The sequence below is a fragment of the Rutilus rutilus genome (assembly GCF_951802725.1).
Source record: "Rutilus rutilus genome assembly, chromosome: 8".
In the NCBI taxonomy this organism is placed as follows: Eukaryota; Metazoa; Chordata; class Actinopteri; order Cypriniformes; family Leuciscidae; genus Rutilus; species Rutilus rutilus.
Window position 1 is genome coordinate 2,827,097 of NC_140222.1, and position 12,879 is coordinate 2,839,975.

General features: G+C 39.4%; 2 protein-coding genes across 3 annotated transcripts in view; both read right to left on the reverse strand.

Moving 5' to 3' along the window:
- Positions 1–4,701, reverse strand: part of LOC311294745 (GTPase IMAP family member 8-like) — a gene marked incomplete at its 3' end in the record, with an annotated part of 164,648 nt that extends 159,947 nt beyond the window's left edge. The window contains exon 1 of the mRNA XM_084415775.1: positions 4,657–4,701. Coding sequence (XP_084271901.1) covers positions 4,657–4,672 — 16 coding nt within the window. The 5' untranslated portion in view covers positions 4,673–4,701. The remainder of the gene's footprint in view (positions 1–4,656) is intronic.
- The window catches only part of LOC311295724 (GTPase IMAP family member 8-like), a 527,136-nt gene that overhangs the window by 222,420 nt on the left and 291,837 nt on the right, over positions 1–12,879 (reverse strand). The window lies entirely within an intron of this gene.

Consider the following 12,879-nt stretch of genomic DNA (forward strand, 5'->3'; position numbering starts at 1 on the left):
CATCGAGACATATTTGCCAGAATGAGCTCTTTGCATCTAACACAGAGAACACTGTAGCACCTGACATCTGGGTGGCAACTTCCTCAACGCTGCGCATTGGATAATGGGGTCTCTTCAGAGCAGTGTTGAGGTCTTTTGGATTGATACACAGTCTGATTTCCTGTTTGTCTTTTTTGTGCGTTGCTACCATAGACGAAACCCAGTCTGTAGGTTCAGAAACTGTGGTTATGACACCTTTATTCTGCATGCTGTCAAGCTCAGCTTTGACTCGTGTCTGCATTGCCACTGGAATGCGGTGTGCTGGACGAACCACCGGTTGTACAGTTGGATCTAGTGTCATAGAGTATGTGATAGGGAGTTTTCCGAGCTCATCACTGAACACATCTTTGTATTGTGCGAATATCTGTTTAGTGAAATCAGCATCGCTCTCAGTGTTGACCTGATGAACGTGGGGGCTCATTGTGACAATTCCTAAGCGCACACATGCACGAAATCCCAGTAGTGGCACTACATCTCGGTCCACAAGGAAAAAAGGTAGTGTGTGTTGCTGTCCATCTAAACAGCAAGGCAGTGTGACAATTCCGTTAGTCTCTATTTTGCTGCCTCCATAAGCCACTAAGTTAGTGTCTTTGCTGCATTTCACTGGTCGCTCACCGTCAGCAAGCTGTTGAAAGGCATCTTTTGACATCACGTTACACTTAGCACCTGTATCTACTTTCATTTCAAAGGGCTTGTTATGTATGTGCAGTGTAACAAATCCTTCATTCTTTCCTTCTGTTTGAGGAGTAATTGAATTCACGCACTTGTCGTCAAGTTCGACACCATCCACATAAAAAGTGTCATCACATGTGCTGTTGTCTGACTTTTCCAGTTCTAACTGGTGTACAGATTTTCTGTAGTCGTTGTGCTTTGCATAGCTTTTCCTTTCATAGCCTTGGCGGTGTGACATGGACTTACAGCATTTTTTGTAATGATTGAATTTTTTACAGTTATGGCATTGCTGGCCAAAAGCAGGACACTTGTCTCTCTGCGCCGTATGGCTACTTCCACAATTGCTGCAATTTGTAATGGATTTTGTCTCGTATTTGCCTGCTTGAGGTTTATATTTTGATCTCTGGTGCCGCCCGCTGGAATTTGGCTGAATTGCGTCGACAGTGGTGGCTGTTTGGGGCATGGCAAGCGTCCTATTACTTTCCTCCGTCATCTCATATATGCGGCAGATTGTGATAGCTTTTGTTAGAGTTAATTCGCTGTCACGTAGCAAAGCCTTCCTTATACTGTCATTTCTGATGCCACATACTATTCTGTCACATATAAGTTCATCTGTCAGGTTTCCAAAGTGACAACTGTTAGCTTTGATCCTCAAGTCACTGATGTAGGATTCAATATTTTCACCTTGCTTTTGATTTTGTGAATGAAACTTGTGTCTTTCCATAGTTTTGTTGTGTTGAGGGTTACATACCTCCCGAAATTTTCGTTTCAGGCACTCGGGGTCTTCTCTAGACTCAGCTGGAACGACAACGACTCCCTCTTCACCTGGCGCCCTCACCTCTGCTGCGTAAACAAATGAACGCTCCCGTTCGATGGCCTCCGCTCCTGCGAGATTGAGGAGGATATATGCCTTTGTTTTGGCAGGCTTGTCAGAGTGCGCCGCTGCTATGAAGATATCATATTCTTGTTCAAAAATCCGCCAATTCTCGGCGAGGTTCCCGTCGAAAACGAGGGGGTCTGGTCTACGAAATCCATCCGCCATCACGTCTTTAGTCGTAACTTTAACGACGTCAGTAGTTTTCTCCGCTCCAGACAGAAAATAAAGCACGTGAAACTCACAGACGATAGATCCGTTTCATCTTCTGACACCATGTAGAGATGAGTGAGGAGTCCATGAATCCAAGCCAGATATGTTTATTAAATAAACCTCTGTTGCATACAATCAACTTATACGGCCACAGGCAACATGCTAAACTAGCAACTTAAACTCCGCGGGGGAAATCACCCGAGCGCAGGCAGAACCAATGCGCATGCGCGCTTCCTTCAGTACGGAGACTCATAGTGTCCATACAGTATGCAAACGCAATCATTCACCAGAATGATCTACAGAGTTTGTGTTGGAGTCTGTGTTGTGCTGGAGGCAGGTCGTTTTTTTGGTGTTATCAGACTCCATGTCGTTAGCTGCAGTGCCGTCGCAATAGACTGTATATATAAAACGGAGAGGCTCGGGAGCGCGCATGCACGTCACATCCGGTGGATTTCGCAGAAAATCCGACCCGGAGACTTCACATAAAAATAGGAATACTGGCCTTCAGAGGTAATAGCAAAACGCGAAAAGTGGATCATTGTAATGTGTGATTACAACCCCTTCACAGACGGGCAATAAAAAAAGGATTCATTTTATAAAAAAAGTTACATACAGCACCTTTAAAGGTGCTCTAAGCGAAGTCGGGAGACGTTACTTCTTGTTGACGTTCGAATTGTTCTCAAACAAAACGGAGGATAGACCCTCCCTCCTCCTCATCCCCTCTCCTCCCTCCTCCCCTCCCTTCTGCAAAAAATGTTTTGGCCTAAAAAACGCTTGACATCGCTTAGAGCACCATTAATAAGGCAGTCCAGACATAAGAAAAATATCAGTCTACACATGCGTTTTATATTTAATATGAGGGAAATACACATGTGACATGACACCAAAAAATCCAGAAATTTTAGGTGGCAAAATATCTTTTAGTAATTCTATGAATTAAACAAAAGTAATACTCCCCACCGGGTCATGCCTTTTTTCACAATCATTTTGGAGGGTCGTAGAAAAATGTATTGCTGGCGAAGGGAGGGTCAAGTCTTTTTTGACTACAGATCTCAAAACTCCTCCGGTAGCCCCTTAAATAAAAAACGAACAGTCCCTTACAAATTCATTAATTGGCTACTATACCACAAATCCCCCAAAAAATTAATTGGAAAAGAATCACAGATTAATAGATGAAGCCTTAAATACTCTCTCTACTGCAAAGACCGTCAGCAAAACAGAAAAACACCAATAAATGTCTAACAGCTAGCCTACAAACAAAAGCTTCTTTGACAAAGCGGCAGATCACCCATAGCTAATATTTTGTCAAAGTGAATCGGTTATTTTGAGAAAGTAAAATAATAAAGCAGTATGCCTAGACCAATCAGAAAATCGATTGAGATTCGAGAACCTCTCTGATTGGTGGATCTCACACTGGGTCCTGACTGGTCGTAATACACACAATTTTACTGTTATAGGCCTATTTAGCATTGCAACATAACAACCTGACACAAAAGCTTGTGCTTTCTGTTTTTGCACAAGGATAAATTGCATTTTAATGGCTAATTAACTCACTCACCATGAGAGGGTGTAAATATTGCTGTTTTTATTTTTAAAATGAATAAACAATCTCTAAAACAGCTAAACTTTGAAACATTTACAAAAAGGCCTAAAACTAGGGATCAAGAAATGAAGCCTCTTAAATCTTGTAGCTTTTTTCTGATTGTTTCTGGGAAAAGATTTAAAACATCAGTAGTGTTGAAAACAGTGTTTAGTTTTCTGATAAAATAATTCACATACTGTGTACTGCAAAAGTGATGCAATAAATTAAATGCAACAACAATAATGATAATAATACTAATTATAATAATACCAACAGAGTTGTTTGAGGCAAGTAGGCTAACTGGTGTTCAAATTATTTTATAGTTTTAAATGGCATTATATATGATAATGTAAGATAGCTTATAGGCTATTTAAACAAAAAGTTAGGTAATGGACCTGAACATCCATAAACCTGTAGAGTAGGTTAGTGGCCTGGATTCAACATTCCGACACGCAAAGTGAAGCATTCACGTGACTGGAAAGAAAGCGAGGATTTTATCTTCGTTGTTCATCTGAAAACACAAAGCCGCTCAGTGACTGGGGTAAATCTGTGTGTAGCCTGAGATAAACTCCTCCAGGCGCCTCTGATAGGTTCTTGTTTAGATTTATGAAGTAAAAAGTCTTGACCAGGGTTTAAAAACATTCGTTTGGGGCGCTGGTTTCGACTGCTTCATTTTGCCGTTAATTTGAATTGCATTCTTTTAGGCAACTATTACACATCTGATTAGTCTCAACATGCTTTAATTTATTGTCGCTACGTTTGTGTCAATGTCAAATTAAAATCTCTTGCTTTGGTCTGCACTCTGGAAGTTTTCTGTTAATTCTGCTCAGTAAAACTACTGAAACTTATATATATATATATATATATATATATATATATATAAATGTGGTCACTAAATAAAAATGTTAACTTAAAACTATAACAAACTCATTAATGAAACTTTAATGAACATTAATGAAACGGAACTGAAAGTTATAGAAAAAGATATTAAAATAAAAACGATTTTAAGATGCAAAACTATAACCTTGCATAGATAATAGATGATAATAGATGTATGTGTAATAAAAGTTTATATGTAGCCTATAAACATGTATGTGAGAGCCTTTTACGTTGGTTATTAGTTTCTTCCTGGTGTTCAAAGCTACTTTAAAACATAAATGTAAGAGCGCAGTGAAACTAAACTGAAGTAAACCTGATGTTGGCTAATATTTCATAAATACTTGATGAATAGCTAATAGGCATATATTTAATTGATTAATATTTAATTGATTCTTACCCGAAGATGATGCCATCTCAACTCCAACGCCTTGAAATCAAGACTGAAAGAAAAGCACTGAAAGACTCGCCACGCCTGCAGGAGGCTGGAAAACAGTCATTCTGTATTGATTTGAGTGAATTAAGAATTAAGTTTGGAATCATGTGTTCCAGTTCGGTACATGTTGTGCGTCCAAAAACTTTTTCTTTTTTAAACTTCTTTAATGGTTCTGTTATAGAATAAGCAGATACAAACTCATCTTAATTATTCAAAGTTCATATTCAATTAAATAATAAAAATCATAAAAATCATATCAATTAAATACAACTTGTTTATATGCAGTAGTGGCTCCTGACCATAAAGGTTGGGCAGATTCTGGGTCGTAGCTCTATCTTTTCTTTTAACGTTGAAAAGTTGTATATTCTAATAGCTGAACACAAGCAGACAGACTTTTAGAAGAGGTTTATTGTCCTTGCCTAATTCAACCAGAGGGTGGCGCTCATGTCCTCCCTTAGTATTCAAGTAACCCTGAAGATGAGTTTATCTGGTTCAGCTGTTTTGATTGGTGTCAAATTCTGCTGGGCTGCAGCTCTCCAGGAACTGAATGCCCTAGTATATGTGCAAAGAATGCGTGCAAAGAATGTTATCTTACAACTAGATAAAAAAGTTTGTTGAGACAAGCTTTAAGTTGGCTTCAGAAAGCCGGACCAGACAGTTTGAATTAGTTTAAAAATCTTAAAGTTTGAAGGTTTTCAGTTTAAAGTAGTTTGAAGTGTAAAGTAGTTTAAAGTTTAATGAAAGTGAAAGACATGAAGGCCAAGTATAGTAACCCATTCCTCACGTAATAACCTAGAATACTGTCTAACACTTGATGGCTGCGTCTTCGTCGTCGGTTAGGAATCTGGGTGTGTGTGTGTGTGTGTGTGTGTGTGTGTGTGTGTGTGCTCTTTGATACCAATCTTTCATTTGAAAGTCACGTGTCTGGTTTCTGTAAAACCGCATTCTTCCATCTTAAAAATATATCTAAATTACGCCATATGCTCTCATTGACAAATGCGGAACAATTAGTTCATGCGTTCATGACCTCAAGGCTAGATTATTGTAATGCTCTACTGATTGGTTGCCCTGCACGCTTAACCCTCTGGGGTCTGAGGTGTTTTCTGGCCCTGGAGGTGTTCTGACATGCTCTGACATTTATGCTTATTTCTGTTACTTGTGACATTTTCACAGCTAAAGTCTGATTACACTGTATTCAGCACAAACTCTGCTACAATAATATGTATGGAAGTAAAATAATGCCAAATGTTTTTGAAACAAAAAAGCCTGTTGAATTGCAGTACTTGAAAAAAATATGCATTGCATTAACCATGCTTGCATTTTAATGCATTGTATTTTTAGGGCTTGCATTTTTATGGGCTGAAATTCAACATGGTTGAATATTTACGCTGTGAATATTTCAATTCAAAACAAACATATATACACAAAACACATTTTCATTATTAAAAATTCAATAATCCATATTCACCTTTCATATTTCACTTCCAAAATATTAAAACTGTTTAAAAATACAACCTATAATATTCAACAGGCAATTTTCGGTCCATTTTATTTCACTTTGCAAATTCAGTGGTTGAAATTCGACAGAAAATCCTACGTTGACATCCAGGAACTGCAGCAAAAGCAGTAGATTACCGAGCGTACTCTTCATCTGCTGTTAGTCGACCTTGTAAGGACTGATTTTCCTGCTAAGACAAAACTCACCCTGCAATAAAGCCATAAAATGCACCCTGGACAGAAGATAGCAAAGACAGAGCACAGGACATAGTCCTGTCCCTTATCTCTGCATCCCCCTCTCCCTCCTCAAGTCACCAAAAGTTCACTAAGAATGTCTATATATCACATATGATGTATCTTGTAAATCTATTGCTTTTCCTTTTCTTGTTTGGTATCATTTTAAGTGTCTCAGTGCGATTGGTTTAATGAGACAGATTGAGAACTTAGGAGAATCCTGTTCTCCTCTCTGGGTGATGTCTCTTCCAGATATCTCCCGAAACCAGGTGCTACCCCCCTGGGGTACATGAACTGACCAAAAAATATTGGTACAACCCTTTTGTTCTGGTCTGGGTATTTAAGGGTGAGTGGCAGAGCAGTCTTTGGGAGCCTGTAACCAGGATCATCCCCCGTACAGTGCTGTTTCAGTGTTCCCCTGTTAAAACACTCACACATCACTGTGTGTCTCTGTCAGGAATGCATTGCTTATTTTTAGAGTCATATTTGAGCAAGTGATGTCATGTTTTTATTATTTCTGAATTGGCTTTTAATCACTTGTGTAATTGGCATAATACATTTTTACCTGACAAATAAATGTTACATCTTGATTTATTCTGAAGTTTTCTGAAATCATTATTTTAGTAGACTATGAGGAGGCTGGTGCTACCGCAGCTCTGTGTCCAGTATAGGTCAAACTAAAGGTGCATATGAACGGAGCAGTGGCGCGTCATCTGAAGACCTTTTGATTTCTGTCTATCACTGACTTGGCAAGTTGTACGGAAGTGGCTAAATAAATTACACTTTTTTGTGTGCGTGAGCAGTCGGCAACCGACTTAAGAGGTATTAGCAAACCCTGCACCCTCTGACCAAGATCAGACTGGCGAGGCTGTGTCCGGGAGATCCACGTAAACCCGGGGCGTGTGACTCTGTGCGGCATCGGGTCCCTTGGTGAATTAATAATTGAAACTTATAATAATTGGACTATTTTCTAATAAGAAATGCGATCTAAATTTAAATTATTTGAAATTGGAGTCAGATTAAGCATAGAGCTAGCCTGGTTAAAACCAGACCATTCTCAGTAGTAACTGAGTTATGGTCTGGCAAAGCTCCATAGACAAATCATTTCCAAAGGGGCGTCACCAACGGACGTCGCTCAAATGCCTCTGGGCGCCAATCAGAGCGATCGTCATCGTGTAAAGCCATATGCTGCGTCCCAATGAGTATGTACTCTTTTTGTGAAGAAAAGGTATTTACTTTTGAATGTGTAGCAAAAAAGTAGGCAAGCTTTGGGACATACTACTTCGTCATATATACCGGACGGATCTGTCGCGTGCGTCCTGTCACGTAAACTGCCCTGTCAATCATCTTGTCACAGTTAAAATCCTCTATTAAATCTAATTTAATTTCCTACCGTTTCGGAGAGAAATGTAGTAGCACGTTCATCTGCCAGTGGGTCTTTCATGGAGACTGTCCTCATGTGTTTGCAATTTGAATATAATAATGCATTTAAAAGTTGGTGCGCTTCACCAACGGAGTGGACGTCACTCAAATGCATTGGATAGACCTAAAACCAATCAGGGCGATCGTCATCGTGTAAAGCCCGCTTCAACGTTTCTGATTGGTGCCGCGATTTCGAGGCCATGGAAATGGACTTGAATGAGCTCTTTGCCAGACTACTTGCAGAGCAAATCTAAATTTGCCGGAAGTTGTCTGGGTTTTCCCAGGCTAGCATAGAGCTAAAGTAATATTGAAAGTAAATTCCAATAAATTAAGTGAACTTCACTGGAGCGCTGAAAAGACATACACGCATTATACCTTCGCCCACCGTTGGATTCCGTCGTTGGGCCAATGGGTGGTCTTTACAAGAGAAAAAGAGAAAATTCTGCACACTGCCAGCTGAAAACTAACTCCTAGCAAGAGCTGTAACAGATAGAGAGTAAGAGACTTCTGACGCACACATACACAAAATGGCCTCTGAAGACAAAAGACCTGATGATGCACCTGTGGCTCATCTATTTATAGCCTTGCGTCGCGGGTGCGCGCCGATGACATCATCGACCGAGGCTATATTACCTCCGGGTCAATTCTATTGACGTGTTACACACAATATTCACAGCTGGTCACGATTAAAGACGTTCCCAATGTGCTAAGCAGCGCAGCATCGATTGTAGCTTTTGAAAGGGAACTCTGATTCCCTCGCGATCGAGTTTGCCAGTTTTGTTAGCTTGTTTTTTAACAATGACTGGAGAAAATCCGATTTTATCTTAATGTGTGTCAGGACCGCGATTGTTATTTGCAGAAGTTATTTTCGGCAATCTCCGGTTGAGTGGCCTGACTTCTACACCTTGGAACTGCGGAAAGACAAACCGAAACCTTTTTGGTGAGTTTCTGTTGAGTTTGAACAAAGTTTGTTTTACGATAGTGTGCGAGATAAAATTACTGTATATGTCAATGGATGGAGGAGATTTGATAAATGGCAATTTGTGTTTAAACAAAAAAGATCTAACAATGAACAAAAATGTTTATATCTGTAGAGATCCTTTTAATAATGTTGTCCGATTCAAGTCTGTCATTGGCAAAAACAACCACTTTTATAGACGTACATTGACAGTGCTCAAAAGTAGGCTATTACATTTGCAGTTTGTTTCGCGGCTGACTGCCGCAGCGGTCTCGTCAATACTGGACATTTTCAATTAGTTTCCAATTTTAATTAGACACGAAAACATCGGAAAACTTGAAAAATACAGAAGTTTCCTGAAGACTTCCTTTAGCTCAAAAAGTAGAGAGTTGCCGGTTACAACGCCAAGGTCATGGGTACGATTCCCAGGGAAAGCATGAACTGGTAAGAATGTAAATGTGTATCTTGAAATGCAATGTAAGTCGCTTTGGATAAAAGCATCTGCCAAATGCATAAATGTAAATGTAAATGTAAGTTTCCCTTGCAAAGTTGGGTGTTTGGGGTCAGAGAGACTGGCTATTGGTACAGGTTATTACTGCAACTATTTGGGTGGAAGACACAGTATGGTAATTGTAATAACAAAAATGATTGTCAAGTAAGGGATAATGTACATCCAGCCAGTTGTTATCTCAGAATAAACACAGATCAGAGGGTCTTCATCAGCCTGAAGGGGTTTATTCTGAGATAACACACTGTAGCGACAATGGGTAGAAAGCAACCACCAACTAATCTTCTTTTTGAATATTAATTCAAATTCTCTACTTCTCGATGACTGAGGGGGGAAGATTTGTTCAGAACGTCTCATGATCATCACCGGTCTGACTAATTGAAGGAGCCCCCGGCACTAACACATCACTGGTCAATGGCTAGCGTTATGGCCTACCAGGACTGGTTAAGATAAAGACAGTGTCCGCACATTCCAGAGTCAAATCACCAAGACCAGAGCCATAAGTCACCCATCCCGGTGCCAGAGAGTCTGCAAAAGACCCTTTAGAAGAAGAATCGACACCAGCAGATGTTACTGAAACCCCCGACAACATTCCTGAACCCCTCATCATTAAGACCTCTGAACAAACAGAGTTCTGTCTCTTCACCAGAGAACTGATTCTTATCAATAACTATACATAAAATCATTCAAGAACAATTTTCAATGGACTCATGATCAAACAATCATGCAACTACCTAATCCTGGGTTGTTTCCACCACTTATATGTATATTTTAATAAGATAATATGTTTTGATCCCATTTAATTCAGGTAATAGTTATTATATTAACTATTAGAAGGAGTGAATGAATGAAAGTGTGTACTGTTTCATATCAATGCTATCTTACGAACACAACTAGCAAGATGGCTTGAATGATATCGGTGTAATATGTTTTGATCTTCTTTTAATTAGAAATCATGTCTAAACTGTGGCCCCTGTTCTCTCTGTTAGTAAGGAGAGCACAGATAAGCATGATTTACGATCAGAACTGAAAAGAACTTCACCTCCTAAATTCAGCCAGTGTCTAATTGGCCAGAACTCATCCTGGAGGTTGGACAAAGTTTTAGTTTAAAACCTTAGACCCAAAAACAATGCTCTCTCTCGAAGCTCTCTCGCTGCTCTCTCTCGCTCTCTCTCTCGCTGCTCTCGAAGCTCTCTCTCTCTCTATAGGAACCATGTAAACGCGCAAACGAAATAACCCAAATCAAGATCTGAAGAACATGGGTTAAATAGCTTCATTCAAGCCATCATCATCTACTCTCAATTTCCTTTCTTTTCTTAGTTTCATTTCTTTTCGTTGTGAGTGTCGGTTCTAAGTTAAGTTTTGCGACAAGATTTCGAGCCACGTTTCTTCTGCAAAGCCAGCTTCAAACAAAGACTTTCATTCCGCCAGCACACCACGTGACTGACCACGTGATCCAGACATCAGGCACGAGGAGACCGAACGGACCGGGAAAACCCCTTTCACGCAACAAAAAGGGAATCCCCAAAAGCAAATACGCAAGTACCTCCATGCAGGCTAAAATCTTAACTGGTGTATTTATATAACTTTAATAACCTGCCTAAAACGATAGAAGGATTAAATTAATGATTGATGGTTCGTTCAGGTCATGTCTAGTGTATATGGAATCGTGAGATTTCATCCTTTCACTCTTAAACCCACTCTTTCCTCACTCTATCCCTTTCTGCAACGCGTATGAATGTGTATGTGTGTGTGTGCGTGTGTTTGTGTTAGATATTAGCTTCATGTGTTAGTAGCCTATATAATCAATAAAGTATTGTTTGTATTTGAAAAGAGATTACTTGTGTATGTGCTTATCAGATTTATTGTCTTGAACTTCGATTTAAGTTACCTATATGCTGTTACCCTTAATTTACTTCGTAATTTATTGTTAGCTGGGGATTAATTCTTTCTTGACCAGGAAGATATTATATTTCCTAGAGTTAATACTTGTTTATGCTTTCTGTTCATTGGATGAACTGATAAAATGATCATACTATTGATTCTGCTACAGTAAATTCTGAAGATAATTAAAAATAATTAAAATATTAATTATTGGTCATATTCCGTTATGAATAATAATTAATAATATTTATACGTGGGCGTATAAACGCTACATTTAAATGGTGGAGAAGAATGCGGGAAGTTTAACCTAAATTGTAAGCATATACGAAGTAATTATATTTTCATAGTATGCGGAGGAGAGATCCGAACCTCCGAGTCTGTGTGTATGACGTATGCAGCGAGCGCCGCGCGCCCTGTTTGAATGAATGTGAATACACAGAGAGAGCTGTTACTCTAGTCTAGGCTGCCTGCCTATTTTTATTTTATTTTAAACTGCAGTAAAATAACCCAAGATATAAGATCTCACACAATGATAAGGTAAGGATTGAGCGTGTCCCTCAATTTCCGAAATACTTATAGCTTAAGACGTCTGCGTGTTCCAGAGTCTTTCAAATAGCTATAACGTTATGTGTGTTTGTATCAGTCAGAGAGCTGAATGAAATTAAAACTGCAGTAATTAAAATAACCATGTAAAGGACGGATGAGCGTGTTCCTCGTCTAACGTTCCTTATTTATCTGATTGTCACTCAGTGCGTGTTCCACTGCAAGGACGAATATTCTCCTCACAGATTAGTCTTTATTTTATCAGGTTGTCCGTGCGTGTCCCACGGCAATCCCCGTGATAAACTATAAGCTTATCTGTGTCAGTTCAATTAAATTCTCGCGTAAACACTGCGTATGTCCGAGTGTAGTTGAATAGGAATTATTTAAAGTTGTGTTCAAGTAAAGCTTGACGTTGAAACTTAACCAACAGTTAGGAACCCTGTTGTTTTTGTGTGCTCAGATAACATTGCACAGAGACGATCCGCCGAGATCGCTATTGTTCCATCTATTACAGCGCAAAGCTGCCCTTTAAAGTTAATCTCACTCTTAAGCAACTGAGTGAAGCCCCACGTCGTAAAAACTACGAGTGGTGTCCTTTATTTGTATTTTTGAAATGCGCCGACATTTCACGTAATATGATCGACGTGCATATTCTTTGAACATTGTTGAAATGTGCCGACATTTCATGTAACATGCATTACTGTTTACAAACTGCAATTCACATGTTTGCCCACTAGCGTTGTTTTGTCGCCATAGTTACAATCGTGACACGGAAGTCTTAACCAACGCTTCCGGGGGAACTCTGACCCTCGCATGATCAGAGCCACAGCAAAGCCCTGACCACAGTGTAAACAAACCCTTTGGTGGCTAAGCTAGCTGCTAACCCTTGGCTAAGCTAACCTAACCTAGGCAGTTGTTTACAGTGAGGCCTATATGCTAAAGCCTTAAGCATTATTTACGTTTGTCATTTGTATTAACATCAGTGGTTAAATACAGTGTCTGTTTGAACAACGTTAAAGTGATTTAACCATTTAAACACCTTGATTTTTACACCTGTTGGTCTTTTCTTCTTTCTTATTTTACCTGTCTAATATTTTAATTACCCATATTTTCAGTGAAAAGGAAATTTCGTTTGCAATTA